The 18,934-nt window shown below is 41.0% G+C and overlaps 2 protein-coding genes across 2 annotated transcripts in view; one reads left to right on the top strand and one right to left on the bottom strand.

Moving 5' to 3' along the window:
• TNRC18 (trinucleotide repeat containing 18) overlaps window positions 1-18,934 on the bottom strand; it is a 778,682-nt gene that overhangs the window by 755,756 nt on the left and 3,992 nt on the right. The gene's annotated exons all lie outside the window — the stretch shown is intronic.
• On the top strand, window positions 16,788-18,725 carry FAM200A (family with sequence similarity 200 member A). The gene has a single exon (XM_075831537.1). The coding sequence runs from the start codon at window positions 16,788-16,790 to the stop codon at window positions 18,723-18,725; it is 1,938 nt and encodes a 645-aa protein (XP_075687652.1).

Below are 18,934 nucleotides of genomic sequence, written 5' to 3'. Positions count from 1 at the left end.
ACAACGGGACTAGATTGTTCCTGATCGGCCATTGTGGGCTGTGGCCATGGCAACGCGGGATGCCGTCCACTGATTAGATTTCGGTCCCTGCTTGCATAACGTTTTGTTACGCATGCGTTGTTGACTATTGCAGACGCTGGAGGATTGTAGATTCTCATTGAAACAATACTTGCATAAATTTGTCTGAGGCTCTGCGATTGGTGAGTGGCTCGGAACTCCTCCCCTTCATTAATATGTATACTTTTCCGATGTTTTGCAATTAATAGATCACATTGTTTTGTAACAAATTTTTTTATGCACATTGAACGGAATATGTTTGTGACATTGTTATATTGTGCTCTGCACTTTTTTTTATATTGTATTAGCTAAATGTTGGCCCTATTTGTACGTTTTGACATTTATCACTGCTGATTATGCAGTATTTACACATGGGTATAAACACCCTGCTTTGCACATTTCACTAGCTTGAAAAAGGTCCTGTGAGAGGACAAACGTAGCTTGTCTTTGAAACATGGAATAATAAACCACATCTTGATTTGACATCAACTTTTGGAGTGCTGTGATCATTTCTGCATATATCTATAAGACCGTTTGAATCAGGGTCAGAATTGCATAGCACCTACTTGTACATTTAGAAGTGCTGAATGTGTGTGTGTGTGTATATATATATATATATATATATATATATATTTTTATTTTTTTAATTTTCTTTTAACTAGGCATAATAAGGTGTAAATTTATATTTTCTACTCCTTGTGTGCTGGTTTTGTCCAGAAAATTCTCTATTCCTCCCGGTGTTCATGTGACTGGTCACATGATCGCCGGGTGCCGTTACTGACAGACTACTACTGGGTCTTACTCCTTCCGTTCCGTATTGCTGTAATCAGAAGAAATTGCTTTACAAATCTTGGGGTGATTTTTTTCTTTATTCTTAGTAAAAATTGATAATTTCTAAATTTTTTCCAATAAAAATGCTAAAATGATTAATACCCCTTGATAAAATTCCTTGAGGGGTGTAGTTTGCCAAAGGGTGTCTTTTTGGCGGTGTTTCCACACTTTTGGCCACACAAAACCTCTTCAAACCTGACATGGTGCCTAAAATATATTCTAATAAAAAGGAGGCCCCAAAATCCTCTAGGTGCTCCTTTGCTTCTGAGACAGGTGCTTCAGTACATTACCACACTAGGGCCACATGTGGGATATTTCTAAAAAACTGCAGAATCTGGGCAATAAATATTGAGTTGTGTTTCTCTGGTAAAACCTTTTGTGTTACAGAAAAAAACAAACTGGATTATAATGGATTTTCTGAAGAAAAAAAAATGAAATGTGAAAATTTCCCCTCTACTTTGCTTTAATTCCTGTGAAACGCCTAAAGGGTTAAAACACTTTCTGAATGCTGTTTTGAATACTTTGATGGGTGCAGTTTTCAAAATGGGGTGATTTATGGGAACTTTCTAATATATAAGTCCCTCAAAGCCACTTCACAACTGAACTGGTCCCTGAAAAAATAGCCTTTTGAAATTTTCTTGAAAATATGAGAAATTGCTGCTAAAGTTCTAAGTCTTGTAACGTCCTAGAAAAATAAAAGTACGTTCAAAAAACGATGCAAACATAAAATAAACATATAGGAAATGTGAACTAGTAACTATTTTGTGTGGTATTACTATCTGTTTTACGAGAGATACATTTAAATTTAGAAAATTCTTTCTAAATTTGGGTGTTTTTCCACAAACAAATACTGAATTTATTGATCAGATTTTTCCACTAACAAAGTACAGTATGTCATGAGAAAACAATCTCAGAATCGCTTGGATATGTAAAAGCATTCCCAAGTTATTATCACATAAAGTGACACGTCCGATTTGAAAAAAAAATAAAATTTGACTGCGTCCACAAGGCCAAAACAGACTCCGTCCTGAAGCGGTTAAAGGGACTCTGTCACCACATTATAAGTGCCCTAACTCCTACATAAGGAGATCCGCGCTGTAATGTAGGCGACAGCAGTGATTTTTATTTAGAAAAACGATTTTCACCACTTTATTAGCGATTTTAGATTTATGCTAATGAGTTTCTTAATGCCCAAGTGGGCGTGTTTTGACTTTAGACCAAGTGGGCGTTGTACAGGGAGTGTGTGACGCTGCCCAATCAGCGTCATGCACTTCTCTCCATTCATTTAGTCAGCGTTGTTCGCTATGTGCTGTCTTATACGAACACATTAACAATACTGAAGTGTTTAGACAGTGAATAGACATTCCACGGGATGTCTATTCACAATCCCTGCACTTCGTTAACGTTTGTTTGGTACAAAGCGTAATCTCACTATAACCTGTCATTTACAGCGAGATCTCGCAGGTCTGTCGTGTATGGTCTGACACCCTTACTTGCTTCGTCCGGGCCTCAAATCTAGTTACTGCATATGCCCTGCTATGGTGTCCCATTGTGCGCACGCACCAGAACATCGATGCGCACGTGCAGGATTTTTTTTGTGCTGAGGGAGACTAGGATCTGTCACTCAGAGTTAAGGAGACAGAGTAAACTCGGAAAGGCTTGAGGAATAAAGATATGACTGATTAGCATACGGTGTGGGAACACTAAAAAACTAAATACTAAAAAAGGTACAGAGGCTACTTAGAAGATAATTATAGGTTACATAAAAAATTTATTTTTTCACCCACTTCCACCAGGTATTGCTGGTTTAATAGGTGAAATTCTGGTAACAGGTTCCCTTTAATTTCTTCCACATCGAAGAAAAATGTGTCCGATTTTTTTTTAGAAAAACCACGGGTCCCAGTTGATAAATACTCAAGGTATTCATCTAGGGGTGTAGTGAGCATGTTAACCCCACAGGTGTTTTGCAGAAATTATTGCGCACTTGATGTTGAAGAGTGAAAATGGGATTTTTTTCCCAGATATGCCAATATCTGGTGCCCAGCTTGTGCCACCATAACAAGACAGCTCTCTATTATGCGGTGTTTCCCGGTTTTAGAATCACCCTACATGTGGCCCTAATCTTTTGCCTGAACATTTGACAGGGCTCAGGAATGAAAGAGTACCATGTAAAATTGAGGCCTAATTTGGCGACTTACGATTGGTTCACAATTGCAGAGGCTCTGATGTGAAATAATAAAATAAACCCCTGAGAAGTGACCCCCATTTTGGAAACTGCACCCCTCAAGGCAGGTCTTTTCCCTAAATGATTGCGATGCGGATGGTGCAAAGTAAAAATTGTAATTTTTCCCTAGATAGCCTATTTCAGTGGCAAATATGTCGTGCCCAGCTTGTGCCACTCGAGAGACACATCCCAAAAATTGTTAAAAGGGTTCTGCCGGGTATGGCGATGCCATATAAGTGGAAGTAACCTGCTATTTGGGCACGCAGTAGGGTTCAGAGGGGAGGGATCGCCATTTGAAGCGTGGATTTTGCTTAGTAGCTGTTTTTTTTTAGTCTTACTGGTATTTCAGTTTACATGTAAGCTGGGCAGAGTACATCAGGGGCATAGTCAGGTGGTATAATAATGGGGTAAAATAATCCATAGATGTGTGTTACGCTGTCCTTTGACTGTTTTATTAACTTTCTAACTTTATGCTTTTAAACAGTTTTATTAACTTTATGCTAATGAGCATTTGGGTGCAACGAGGGAGTCAACGTTGCTCATAAATGCTCTTAGTCGCTTCCCAGTAAATCCCCCCTCCCTCCCTTCTTACAGTGATTGACAGCGGCCAGGCAGCGTAACCAGCGCGTTCATGCCTGGCCTTGTACTTTCTGTAATATGCACATCCCTGTTCTCTACTTGGCGCATGCGTAGTACGATCTTTCCGCTTCCTGTTCTAATCTGTATTACTGTGCATGCGCTGAGTAAAGGGCAGGGACGTGCGCGTGTTACAGACAGTAACGGGATTTTGTGTGTCCGGGGACTCCTCGGGCAGGATCAGTTTTTACCAACCGTTACAAGGATTGATTCCTGAAAAACGTCCGTTAAAAACTGATCCATTTACTTCCATGGGAGCAGTCGGGCTGTGAAAATGGTCAAAAATAGGATAGGTCCTATTTTTTGACAGCCAGTATTCACGGGCCGTTAAGAAAATGGCCGTGTGAATATACCCATAAAACTCAATAGATCTGAAAACGGCCATGTGATGGCCGTTTAAAAATACGTGTGAATGTAGCCTTATGCTTTAGTATACCAAGTAAACCAAAACAATATATCTACGATCAAAATTTCAAAGTAGAGTCCCCTAGTGGGACACAAAAAAAAACGTTAGACGGGAAAAATTTATTTTACAATAAAAAAGTGGTTTTATTAAGTGTCAAAAAATAACACATGGTATCGCTGCGATTGTAACGACTTGAACAATAAAGTTAACACATTAAGTGCACCGATGGGTAAACGGCGTAAAAAAAAAAAAACGCTGAAAAAGGCAAAATTCCTTTTTTCTCACATTTCCCCCCCCCCCCCCCCCAAAAAAAACAAAATAAAAGTTAATCAATAAGTCCCTTGTAGCCCCAAAATACTACCAATGAAAACTACACCTTATCCCGCAAAATTCAAGCCCACATATGGATACATCGATGGAAAAATAAAAAAGTTGCACTCTTGGAATGCAGTGATGCAAAATCAAGTAACTTTTTTTTAACCCCTTAACGCTCCATGACCTACTATTAGGTCACGCTAAGTAGAGCGTTCGCGCTCCTTGATCGAATAGTAGGTCAGAGAAAGAAACGCCCTTCCGAACCCCCCTTTTACGAGCTGTGACAACTTCTGTTTCGTACAGCAGTTGTCGCAGCTCCTTCAGCGGGGCTCAATCGTGCGGTCCCCATCGATTAACCCCTTAGTAGCCCCGTTAAATAGCGATCGCGGATTCTTAGGGGGTTAAACCTCCGGCTATGCCATCTACGGACTGCTAGTGGGTCCTGACAAAGTCAGGACCACTATGCTTACTTCCAGAGAGGAGCTGATAGCTCTAATACACTGCACTATGCATGTAGTGCAGTGTATTAGAATTGCGATCAGGACCTCCTGCCCCCAAGTCCCCTAGTGGGACAAAGTAAAAAAGTAGAAATAGGGTGTATAAAAAGATAAGTCCTCTTTACCCTTAGCAGTCCCTTTTTATTAAAAATATAAATAAAATAAATGAACTATACATAATTGGTATCGCTGCATCTGTAACAACTACAAAAGTATTTTGTTACTTACCCGCACGGTGAACGCCGTAAAAAAAAAAAAAAAACATAGCAAAATCACAATACTTTGGTCACTTCACCTTCCAAAAAAATGGAATAAAAAGAGATCAAAAGTTGCATGTACCTAAATGGTAATGATCGAAACTACAGTTCGTTATGCAAAAAACAAGCCCTCACATGGCTTTCTTCGGATAAGACAACTCCAAAATTAAATAATTTGTTAAAAAAAAGTATTTTATCGTGCAAAACGCGGTAAGACATAAAAAAAAACAACCTAGAAACATATGGTATCGCTGTAATCGTATCACCCCACAAAATGAAGTGAATGTCATTTATAGCGCACGGTGAATGCAGTAAAAAAAAACAAAAAAAAAAAACATAGTAGAATTGATGTTTTTTAGTCACCACACCTCTTAAAAAACAGAATAAAATCTCGCATGCACCCCATAAACTACAATGAATTCAATGGGTCTAGTTTCCAAAATGGGGTCACTTTTAAGGGGTTTCCCCTGTATTGGTACCTCAGAAGCTCTGCAAATGCGACATGGCGACCAGAAACCAATCCAGCAAAATCTACATGCCAAATAGCGCTCCTGCCTTTCTGAGCCCTGCCGTTTCTACAACCAGCAGTTTATGACCACATATGGGGTATTGCCGTAATCGGGGAGAACTTGATTTACAAATGTTGGGGTGTTGTTTCTCCTGTATTTCTTGTAAAAATTAACATTTTTTAACTTATTGGAAAAATATGTGATTTTCAATTTCACAGCCTAATTCGACAAAATGCAGCAAAAAATCCGTATGGTCTAAATGCTCACTATACACCTTGATAAATTCCTTGAGGGGTGTAGTTTGCCAAACGGGGTCACTTTTGGGGGTTTCCACTGTTTTGGCACCACAAGACCTCTTCAAACCGGACATGGTGCCTAAAATATAATTAACAGAAAGGAGGACTCAAAATCCACTAGGTGCTCCTTTGCTCCGGAGGCCTGTGTTTCAATCCATAAGTGCACTAGTGCCACATGTGGGAGATTTCTAAAAACGGAAGAATCTGGGCAATAAATATTGAGTTGTGTTTCTCTGGTAAACCCCTCTGTTTTACAGGGAAAAATAAAATGGAATAAAAAAGGATTTTCTGACCAAAAAATAAAATGTGTAAATTTCACCCCTACTCTGCTTTAACCCCTTAACGACCGGCGTATAGTCTTTTTACGTCAGCCGTTCAGGGTATTTCTTCGGAAGCACCGTCTTTTCATGTCGGCACTTCAGAAGAACTTTTCCTGCATCTTGCGGGGTGCTGCTGAAGCCCGGGATGTAACTAGCTCAAAAGCGAGCGCCACATCTGAGTAATTTTAGAGGGAGGGGACTCCCTCTCTCCCCCCCACTGGCACCCCGCATTTATCGCGGGGTGCCGATGGTTTCTATGGCAGCCTGGGGGCCTAACAAAAGCCCCCAAGTCTGCCTTTAGTAATTGCCTGTTAGTTTTACACTGACCGGTAATAATACACTGCAATACAAAAGTATTGCAGTGTATTAGAGTAGCGATCAAAAGTTTGCACAGTAAAGTCCCCTAGTGGGACTAAAAAATAAAGTTAAAAAAAAGTTCAAGTTTTAAATAAATGTCCCAAGTAAAAAAAAAAAAAAAAAAAACATTTTCCCCTTACAAAATACTTCATTATTATGAAAAAAAGGTAAAATGTTACTCATATTTGGTATCGCCGTGTCCGTAACGAACCCAACTATAAAATGATTACATTAATTAACCTGCACAATGAACGCCGTAAAAAAAATATAATAAAAAACAAACACCAGAATTGCGGTTTTCTGTTCATTCTGCTTTCAAAAGAATTTGACAAAAAGTGATCAAAGTTATTACCACAAAGTGAAATATGTCAGATTTGAAAAAAGGAATCTGAGTCTTAAGACCCAAACTAGGCTGAGTCCTTAAAGGGGTTGTCCAAGATTTTTTTTTTAAGTACATTTAGAAATACATTACACATATTAAAAATTGAATAATATACTTACCTGTGCAATCTTGCTTCTGTTCTCCGGTCTGGCTGCTTCTTCCTTCTGGTCACTTGAGCGCTGACGTCACCTTTTCTGCTGCCTCCACTGTCGTGTCGTATACTGATCACATGGTCTTGCACCAGAGAGACCTCGGATGGTATACGACACGTCACTTGGTGTAGATCGGCTTCTTCTGCTTCACATGCAGTAACGCGCATGCGCTGTCACTGTTGTTCTCGAGATAACAGCGCGTTACAACAGAACAAGCCAATATACACCACGTCACAAGTGACGTGTCGTGTACCCGGCAAGAATTCAAGATCAACAAAGCGGCAGAGCCGGAGCAGAGAGAGACGTCAACAATCAAGTTCCCGACGGCAGGATCTGGAAACGGGGCCACTTTGAAAAACGTAAGTATATTACAAATGTATTTATTTTTTTAACTTAAATGATTTAAAGAGGCTCTGTCACCAGATTTTGCAACCCCTATCTGCTATTGCAGCAGATAGGCGCTGCAATGTAGATTACAGTAACGTTTTTATTTTTAAAAAACAAGCATTTTTGGCCAAGTTATGACCATTTTTGTAGTTATGCAAATGAGGCTTGCAAAAGTCCAAGTGGGTGTGTTTAAAAGTAAAAGTCCAAGTGGGCGTGTATTATGTGCGTACATCGGGGCGTTTTTAATACTTTTACTAGCTGGGCTTTCTGACGAGAAGTATCATCCACTTCTCTTCAGAACGCCCAGCTTCTGCCTGATCACTGCTGTGACGTCACTCACAGGTCCTGCATCGTGTCAGACGAGCGAGGACACATCGGCAACAGAGGCTACAGTTGATTCTGCAGCAGCATCAGCGTTTGCAGGTAAGTAGCTACATTGACTTACCTGCTAACGCCGAGGCTGCTGCAGAATCAACTGAAGCCTCTGGTGCCGATGTGTCCAACACGATGCAGGACCTGTGAGTGACGTCACAGATCTGCACTGCCAGAAGCTGGGCGTTCTGAAGAGAAGTGGATGATACTTCTCATCAGAGCGCCCAGCTAGTAAAAGTATTAAAAACGCCCCGATGTACGCACATAATACACGCCCACTTGGACTTTTGCAAGCCTCATTTGCATAACTACAAAAATGGTCATAACTTGGCCAAGAATCACTGGAATAATGATAGAGCTTTATAAAATATAACTTTTACTTCATATTGTTTAAAATAATGTGCAAAACATACACACAGGACAAATTTAAAGGCTAAAAATATGCTCTCTTTTGTGAGAGAAAACTGACATTCTGTACGTTTTGTGCAGAGTAAATGCAAAGCTCCAAATATTACTGCATAAAGGAGGAGGTTTTTTCAAAGGTATATTTTGGGGTAATCCACCCCCCTACCCATTCTATAGTGTGTCCAAGTCCATCTTGATCCTGTAGCTGGGGACTGGGAAACCTCCTATTTTCCTTTTATATGTGTCCAGGCAGATATGTGTCCAGGAGAACAGCATTATCTGCCTGGACACATATAAAAGGAAAATAGGAGGTTTCCCAGTCCCCAGCTACAGGATCAAGATGGACTTGGACACACTATAGAATGGGTAGGGGGGTGGATTACCCCAAAATATACCTTTGAAAAAACCTCCTCCTTTATGCAGTAATATTTGGAGCTTTGCATTTACTCTGCACAAAACGTACAGAATGTCAGTTGCATTTACTCTGCACAAAACGTACAGAATGTCAGTTTTCTCACAAAAAAAGAGAACATTTTTAGCCTTTAAATTTGTCCTGTGTGTATGTTTTGCACATTATTTTAAACAATATGAAGTAAAAGTTATATTTTATAAAGCTCTATCATTATTCCAGTGATTCTTTACTAATTCTAAATAGAGTATTTATGCTATAAAAAACCTTTGGTGGAAGGAATAAAAATACCACCTGACATCTATTCATAACTTGGCCAAAAATGCTCGTTTTTTAAAAATAAAAACGTTACTGTAATCTACATTGCAGCGCCGATCTGCTGCAATAGCAGATAGGGGTTGCAAAATCTGGTGACAGAGACTCTTTAATTGTGTTATTTAAAATATTATGTTATCTCGGACAACCCCTTTAACCTGTTCAGGACCCAGCCTGTTTTGGCCTTCAGGACACAATTTTTTCAAATTGGACATGTGTTAATTTATGTGGTAATAATATCGGAATGCTTTTACCTATCCAAGCGATTCTGAGAATGTTTTCTCGTGACATGTTGTACTTTATGTTAGTGAAAAAGTTGTCGATAATTTCAGTATTTATTTCTGAACACCAACATTTTTAAAAAAAATGTGCAAAAATTAGCATTTTTCTAAATTTTAACGTATCTGCTTGTAAAGTAGATAGTAATACCACGCAAAATAGTTACTAGTTAACATTTCCCATATGTCTACTTTATGTTTGCATAGTTTTTTGAACGCTTATATTTTTCTAGGACGTTACAAGGCTTAGAACTTTAGCAGCAATTTCACATATTTGAAAGAAAATTTCAAAAGGCCATTTTTTCAGGGAACAGTTCAGTTCTGAAGTGGCTTTGAGGGCCTTATATATTAGAAAATCCCCAGAAGTCACCCTATTTTGAAAACGGCACCCCTCAACGTATTCGAATCAGCATTCACAAAGTGTTTTAACCTTTTAGGCGCTTCCCAGGAATTAAAGCAAAGTAAAGGTGAAATTTACAAATTTTATATTTTTTGCTGAAATTCATCTCTAATAAATTATTTTTTTGTAACACAGAAGGTTTCACCCGAGAAATGCAACAATATTTTATTGCCCAGATTCTGCAGTTTTTAGAAATATCCCACATGTGGCCCTAGTGCGCTAATGGACTGAAACACTGGCCTCAGAAGCAAAGGAGCACCTAGTGGATTTTGGGCCTCTTTTTTTTTTTAGAGTATATTTTGGGCACCTTGTCAGGTTTGAAGAGGTCTTGTGGTGCCAAAACAGTGGAAACATCCCAAAAGTGACCCCATTTTGGAAACTACACCTCTCAAGGAATTTATCTAGGGGTATAGATCGCATTTTGACCACATAGGTATTTTGCTAAATATATTGGAATTAGTCTGTAAAAATAAAAATCTACTGTTTTTCTGAAAAAACATAGAAATTTTTAATATTTACAAGGAATAACGAAGAAAATGCACCCCAAAATTTGTAAAGCAAGGTCTTCTGACCCACATGTGGTAATAAACTGCTGATTGGACCCACGGCAGGGCTCAGAAGGGAAGGAGCACCATTTGGATTTTGGAGCACAGATTTTGCTGGAACGGATTCGGTGCCATGTCGCGTTTGCAACGCCCCAGAGGGACCAAAACAGTGGAAACCGTCAATTTTCTAGGGGTATAGTGAGCATTTAGACCCCACGGGTCTTTTACAGAATTTATTATAATTAGGCAGTGAAAATGAATATCACAATTTTTTCCCACTAAAATGTGGAATTTTCTCATTTTCACTAGGGATAAGAGAGAAAAAAAACACCAATTATTGAAAAGCAATTTCTCCCAAGTACGGAATTACCCTACATGGGGTCATAATTTGTTTTCATTATAAATTAATTAACCCTTTCAGGACTGATCCATTTTTTTATTTCTTATTTTCGTTTTTCACTCCCCACATTCTTAGAGCCATAACTTTTTTCTTTTTCCGTCAGTAGAGTGATGTGAGGGCTTATTTCTTGCGGGAGGAGCTGTAGTTTCTATTGACACCATTTAAATAAAATTTTTTCCGTTTCCCAGTACATTTTATAGCACATAAAATGTACTGGGAAACTGAAAAAAAAAATATTTGCGGGCTGATACAGGAAAAAATTATGATTCCACTTTTTGGGTTTTTAGCTTTTACAGCTTTCGCCGTGCGGTTAAAAAAAAAAAAAACTTTACTTTATTCCACGGCTCAATACAATTACGGTGATACCAAATTTATATCTTTTTTTTTTTTAGATTATACTACTTTTACAAATAAAAATCTATTTGTTCAAATAAAAATTGTTTTGTTTCGCTACATTCTGAGAGCCGTAAGTTTTTTTATTTTTCGGTTGAGCAGTGGGAGGTCTTATTTTTTGCGGGACGCGCTGTAGTTTTTATTGGTACATAAAAAGTGATCCAAAAGTTGTATTTAATTTTTGGGAGCTAAAGTGACAAAAAAAAACAAAAAAACTGCGATTTTGTCGGTTTAAATTGTTTACGTTTTTTACGGTGTTCACCATGCGAGCTAAATAATGGTATATTATATTAGTTCGGCCTTTTACGGACGTAGCGATACCAATTTTGTTTATTTTTTTACATTACTTTAGAAGAAAAATGGGAAAAGGGGGGTTTTTTAACTTTAAACTTTTTTTCTCTCTCACTACTAACTAATTCTACACATTTTATTAGTCCCCTTAGGGGACTTGAACCAGCGATCATTGGATCGCTGGTACAATACTGTACACTGCAATACTAATGTATTGCAGTATATTGTTATTTTTACAGGCTTCTGTAACCACACGATCGCTGTTCCTGTCCGTTAGTCCTGGGTGTGAGCTGTAATACACAGCTGACACCCGTAGCGTATGGAGCGGGCTCAGCATGTGAGCCCGCTCCATACATCAACCCCCGCACCATGACGTACTATTAAGTCATAGAGCGCAAAGGGGTTAATGCACAGCAGATGGTGTGAATATTGAAATTTTCTACTGGTATGCCATTTTATTGCATAATATGCCGTGCCCAGTTTGTGCCACTGAAGACAAATACTTCATAAAACATTAAGCTGGTTCTCTCGGGTATGGCGATGCCATATATGTGGGCGCAAACTGCTGTTTGGGCACGCTGCAGGGCTCAGAAGGGAGGAACGCCATTTTGCTTTTGGAGCGCAGATTTTTCTTGGCAGTAGTTCTGTTTTGGATTTCGCTGGAATTTCAGTTTATAATGTGGGGGCATATGTAATCTGTGCGGAGAACATCAGGGCATAATAAGAGGGTATAAAAATGCGGTAAATAAATAATTCATAGATGTGTGGCTGGTGTCGCACTGATAAATGGCGCCCGATCTTATCCGATTTTGGACACTCTGCACATTTTGCATCGCCATATTCTGAGCCCCAGAACTTTTTTATTTTTTCTCCACCAGAGCTGTGTGAGGGCTTATTTTTTGTGGGACAATCTGTAGTTTTCATTGGTACCATTTTGGGGTACATGCGATTTTTTTCATCACTTTTTATTCCATTTTTTGCAAGCCGGGTGGCCAAAAACAAGCAATTCCGTTTTTTTAGTTTATTTTTTGCAGCGTTCACCGTGTGCTATAAATGATAGTTTTACTTTATTTTGTGGGTCAATACGATTACAGCGATACTATATGTATATAGGATTTTTTATGTTTTGCAGCGTTTGCGCAATAAAATCACTTTTTTATAAAATAATTTATTTTCTGTGTCACCATATTCTGAGAGTCATAAACTTTTTATATTTTTGAATCCAAAAAGCTGTGTAAGGGCTTGTTTTTTGCAGGACGGGTTGTAGTTTTTATCGGTATTATTTTCGGGTACATGTGACTTTTTGATCACTTTTTATTCTCTATTTTGGGAGGGGTGCTGACCAAAAAATAGTGATTCTGGTGTAGTTTTTTTATTGGGGTGTTCATGGTGCGGAAAAATAACATTATAGTTTTATAGTTGGGGTCGTTACCAACGCGGCGATACCAAATACGTGTACTTTTTTAAATGTGTTTTTTTCTATAATTAAAGTCTTATTATAGGAAAAAAAACATTTTTTGTTTATATAACTTAGAACTTATTTTTATACTTTTTAAAAAACATTTATTACTTTTTTTTACTTGTCCCACTAGGGGACACTTAGACTTGCAGCTTTGATCGCTGCTAGAGTACATTACACCTACGTAGTGTAATGTGTTCTAACGGTCATTGTGACGTGACAGTCACACTGACGGGAAGCCTCGGAGGACCGGCCGGAGGCTGCTCCTCCGAGGCTTCCGTACATGGCAACCTGGAGGTCATTGTCTGGCCTCCGATTGCCACGACAAGCATCGGCAGCCCCCACAATCACTTTGTGGGGGCTGCCGATGTGCTTCAAACCCCTTAAATGCGGCGAAGGCAATCTGTCGCCGCATTTATGGGGTTAATTGCCAAAATCTGCGGCGATGGTCCGCTGACCGGCAAGACTGGAGTGTCAGCTGTCTGGAACAGCTGACCTCGCAGTTCCCAGACACTGTCCGTTAGGACAGTGTGCGCCAGGAACTACTCCGCAACTGTACATCCCGATACGGGAAGCAAGCCCTCTGCTGGACATACAGTTGCGGCGCAGCACGTGAAGAGGTTAAGGGTTAAAAGGATTTTTATTGTGCTAACGTAGGAAAACATAAAACCTTTAAATATTTGGTATCCATGTAATAGAGACAACCCATATTATAAAGGTAACATGTTATTTACGCCGCATAGTGAACTGCGTAGATTTAGAACGTGGAAAACAATGCTGGAATGGCTGTTTATTTTCAATTCTCTCCTAAAATAAAGTTAAAGTATAGCTAAACATTTGACAAACTTCTGACATGTCAGAAGTTTGTATTGGTGGGGGTCCGAGCGCGGAGACCCCCACCACTCGCTAGAACGAAGTGCTCGTGTGAGCGCTCAGCTGCTTGGTTTCTGTTCGGCTTTTTCCGGAAATAAATGTATCGGTGTACGGACTCAATAGAAAGTCTATGAGCCCGTACTCCGATACATTGGCTTTCTGGAAAAAGCCGAACAGAAACTAAGCAGCTAAGCGCTTACACGAACGCTTCGTTCTAGCGAGTGGTGGGGGGTCTCCGTGCTCGGACCCCCACCAATACAAATTTCTGACATGCCAGAAGCTTGTCGAATGTTTAGTTACAGTTTAAAAGGCACAACAGGACAACATATGACCTATCCACCGGAGAGAACATCAGTATATCAACGGTGAAGGTCAGACACCCGGACCCCGCACCGATCAGTTGCTCCAACTGCTTACAGGAACCGGATGTCGTTGCACAGTATGAAATGTATGGAGGCGGAAGCAGTTGGCTCCATACATTGCATAGCAGCCGTGCTGCCCCTATATACACTTGAATAGAAGCAGAGCTGCAGTAGTGCAGCTCAGCCGCTATTCCGTGGCCGGAGCCATCTGCTTCCGGCATGAACGTCCGGTGTCCAGAGGCAGCCGAAACAGCTGATCGGTTCGGGGTCCGGGTGTCGGACCCGCAACGATGATATACTGGTGGATAGGTCATCAGTTGGCCAGTAATGGACAACCCCTTTTATAAAAGCTAATCAATATATTATATGCATCCAAAAATGGTGCAATTGAAAAATACAACTCGTCCCGCAAAAAACAAGCCCTTATACAGCTATGTCAGCGGAATAAAAAAAAAGTTATGACTCTTGGGATGTGACTGTGAAAAAAATAAAAATAATCCTTGGTCAAGAGGTTCTGTCACTAGTTTAGTAAGGCCCTATGTCCTAGCTAATCTAATAGGCGCTGTCAGACTGATAATGTTAGTGAAAATTGTGTCTCAAAACGTCGATTTTAAAATGTTAGCTTTTTCTAAATATGCAAATGAGGCTATACTAGACAAGTGGGTGTCAACAGCAGCGATTCTCCTGAGGTGGAGCTTCCTCACAGCCTCTGACAGTCCTATCAGCATCAAGCTGCTTCACACAGTGTGAGAGACTGAGGCTGGAGGGAAGGGGAGTCACTTAAAGAAAACCAGTCACCGGCCCAAAAAACTGCAGCTGACATCTCAGTTAAATTGCAGGCGCCTCACAGATTGACGATTTTTTTATTATTTTTCTTGTAGCCCCCACCGCTCCTGAAATATCAGTGCCATTAGTTCTGGTGTCTGATATGCAAATGTGGCCTTTGACTGTCAAGTCACTTGACAGTCAAAGGCCTCTTTTGCAATATAGGACAACAAAACTAACAGCCCTGATATCTCAGGAACAGTGGGGGCTAGAAGAAAAAAATATATAAAGTATCAGAATTTGTGAAGTGCCTGCAATCTAACTTGAGATGTCAACTGAAGTTTTTTGGCCTGGTGACCTCTTCCCTTTAACCCCTTCTCGACCACCCCACGTAGATTAACTGGCTGCAGCACTGGTCCTTCTGCCTGCAGCCCATTAACCTATGTGTGCTCCTAACAGAGCACACAGGCGCTCCCCGCAGCCCGGCATCTCCCAGTACGGGCTGCTACTAGCAGCCTTAGTACTGGGGGAAAACAACGGGTGGGATCACAGCGGTCATCCGAACCGATTAACCCCTTAAATGCTGCAGTCAATAGCGACTGCCGCATTTAAGTTGTTACAACAATATCAGCACCCCGCTACGCGTTCGATTGTTGCTGTCTGTGGAAGGCGATTAGAGGCAGGACCTAATATGCCCCTTGTCAGTGTGAAACTGACAGGTATAATACCCTGCAATACATAAGTAATGCAGGGTATTATAACAACGATCCAACAAGTGGATCTTCTAGTCCCTAGAGCAAGGGTCGGGAACCTATGGCTCGCGAGCCAGATATGGCTCTTTTGATGGCCGTATCTGGCTCGCAGACAGGGCTCCTACCTGTCTATGGGAAGGATGCATGCACCGCGCTCCATCAGCCCGTGCACCGCGCTCCATCAGGCCGCGGTGCACGCTGATATTGGTAGTTCTTTGATGGCCTGATAAGCATTGGCGGCAGTGGTGAGCGGCAGGGAGCATGGACTACATTTCCCATAACTCCCTGCATAGCCGCGCCGTCTGCAAGCACGCACCTGCGTCCCCTAGTGAAGCGGCATCTGCCTCCTCCCTTGTGTCTCCCTTGGACGTTCCAGAAACCCCTGGCTGTGCTGCTGCTTTGAATGTGAACATTATAACATGGAAATTGTTACACAGCCTCATGGTCAGCAGCAGTGAGCTGCATCAATAAAGGGGCTGTGTAATACAGTGTGTCCCACCAACCCCCCCTTCCCACTTCACCCCTGAAAATAATCCCACATAATCCATTATATAGCCCCCCCCCCAAAAAAAAAAAAAAATATGGCCTTAAAAAACATCTGCCACCCATATTACACTCTTGGGGGCTTTAAATTAATCTCTTGTGGGCATAAGAAACTGATTTAAAGGACCACTATCAGGGCAAAAATCTGTTCTGAGCGCTTCTTTACAGCTCTGGAGGTCTCCCAGAGCTGTAATAAAGCGCTCAGGAACAGCGCCCGTGCTATATGTTATTGGGGCGCTAGCCCGTTTTTACCTTCTCCCATAATGCAGCGATTCCACCCGATGACGTATCTGTGTGGGATCGCTGCATATACTTTCACTCTAGCACACATGCGCCGCCGGCTCTGCCTCCTCGGCGCTTGCTGAACCGAGGAGACATGAGCTTCATAACCCCCTCCATTTATATTCGTTGTGCTCCGCAGCTCTTACTTCCGCGTTGAACCGTGCATCTTACGTCGTGCTGCCACTGGTGCGCATACGCTGCCAGCAGATTCCATTTACCTCTATGGAGAGAGAGGGAGCAGCGTGACGTAAGATGCAGGGATCAACCCGGTAGTCGGAGCTGCAGAGCACAACGAATATAACTAGTTAGTGAAGAAGATGGCTAAAAGAAAGAAGGATGAGGAGTATCGTACTTTTCAGCAGGAGTGGACAGACGAATTTGCCTTTGTGGAGAGAGCAGGTTCACCAGTTTGTCTTATATGCAATGATAAAATTGCATCCATGAAGCGGTCAAATATAAAGCGCCACTTTGACACACGCCATGCTTCATTTGCATCGAAATATCCTGCAGGGGACAGCAGGAAGAAAGCCTGTCAAGAGCTGCTGTGCAAAGTGCAAGCTAGTCAGCAGCAACTTCGAGTTTGGACCCAACAAGGTGACTTAAATTCGGCTAGCTTTGTTGGTGCTTTGGCAATTGTCAGAAACGGAAAACCATTCACAGATGGGGAGTATGCCAAAACATTTATGCTTGATGTTGCCAATGAACTTTTTGATGATTTTCCGGATAAAGCCAAGATTATCAAACGGATAAAAGACATGCCTCTGTCAGCAAGAACAGTTCATGACCGTGCCATCATGATGGCAAATCAGATTGAGGCATCCCAAGTGAAGGACATAAATACAGCTCTGTTCTTTTCTCTTGCTTTGGATGAATCAACTGACGTAAGCCATATATCTCAGTTCAGCATCATTGCAAGGTATGCTGTCGGTGACACGTTACATGAGGAAAGTCTTGCTGTTTTGCCTCTGAAAGGGACAACAAGAGGGGATGATTTGTTCAAGTCATTCACTGAGTTCACTAAAGAAAAAAATCTACCAATGCATAAACTTATTTCAGTGTGTACTGATGGTGCTCCATGCATGGTAGGAAAAAACAAAGGATTTGTAGCGCTTCTTCGTGAACATGAAAAAAGACCTATCCTTAGTTTTCACTGCATCCTACATCAGGAGGCACTTTGTGCTCAGATGTTTGGTGAGCAGCTTGGTGAGGTGATGTCACTTGTCATTCAGGTGGTCAACTTTATTGTTGCCCGTGCTTTAAATGATCGCCAGTTTAAAACACTCCTGGATGAAGTTGGGAATAATTATCCTGGTCTGCTTCTGCACAGCAACGTGCGCTGGCTGTCAAGAGGGAAGGTGCTCAGCCGTTTCGCAGCTTGTCTGAGTGAAATACGAACTTTTCTTGAAATGAAAAACGTTGACCATCCTGAGTTGTCCAACACTGAGTGGCTCCTGAAGTTCTTCTATCTTGTAGATATGACTGAACATCTGAACCAGCTCAATGTGAAAATGCAAGGCGTTGGTAATACAGTTTTATCGCTTCAACAAGCTGTGTTTGCATTTGAAAATAAGCTGGAACTGTTTATCGCAGACATTGAAACAGGTCGTTTAATACACTTTGAAAAACTGGGAGAGTTTAAAGATGCATGCACAGCAAATGACCCTGCACAACATCTTGATATTCAGCAGCTAGCAGGCTTTACATCCAATCTCCTGCAATCATTCAAAGCGCGCTTTGGAGAATTTCGTGAGCACACTCGTCTTTTTAAGTTCATCACTCATCCACATGAGTGTGCACTGGACAGCACTGACCTGAGTTATATCCCTGGTGTCTCCATCAGAGATTTTGAGCTACAAGCTGCTGACCTGAAGGCTTCAGACATGTGGGTGAATAAGTTTAAATCACTTAATGAAGATTTGGAAAAACTTGCACGACAGCAAGCAGAGTTGGCAAGCAAACACAAGTGGAGAGAAATGAAACAACTCCAACATGCAGACCAGCTGATTGTCAAAACTTGGAATGCACTTCCTGTCACATACCAAACACTGCAGCGTGTGGGTATTGCTGTACGGACAATGTTTGGCTCTACCTATGCATGCGAGCAGTCTTTCTCACATCTAAAGCACATCAAGACTAACATACGTTCACGTTTAACGGATGGAAGTCTCAACGCCTGCATGAAGCTAAACCTCACCACGTATGAACCAGATTACAAAGCCATCAGCAAATCCATGCAGCACCAGAAGTCACATTAACGGTAGGAAGTATTCTATTCATCGTTGGTTAGCAACAGCATTAAAACGTTATGTTATAAAAAAAAAAAAAAAAGAGTTCGGAGATTTGTTGTTCTTTAAAATTAAATACAAGTCAATGTGTGCACTTTATGTACAGTGAGACTATTTAATAAAGTTCAATTATTTATTACGCTGGGTGTGCCTGCTTGTATGTACCACTTTAAGTAGTA

This window comes from Rhinoderma darwinii, chromosome 6 (genome assembly GCF_050947455.1).
Source record: "Rhinoderma darwinii isolate aRhiDar2 chromosome 6, aRhiDar2.hap1, whole genome shotgun sequence".
In the NCBI taxonomy this organism is placed as follows: domain Eukaryota; kingdom Metazoa; phylum Chordata; class Amphibia; order Anura; family Rhinodermatidae; genus Rhinoderma; species Rhinoderma darwinii.
Note: the sequence above shows the minus strand (reverse complement) of the source record. Positions and strands in the feature narration are given on the sequence as shown.

Coding starts and splice junctions, on each gene's coding strand:
- FAM200A (XM_075831537.1), top strand. CDS start 16,788: ATGGCTAAAAGAAAGAAGGATGAGGAGTATCGTACTTTTCAGCAGGAG.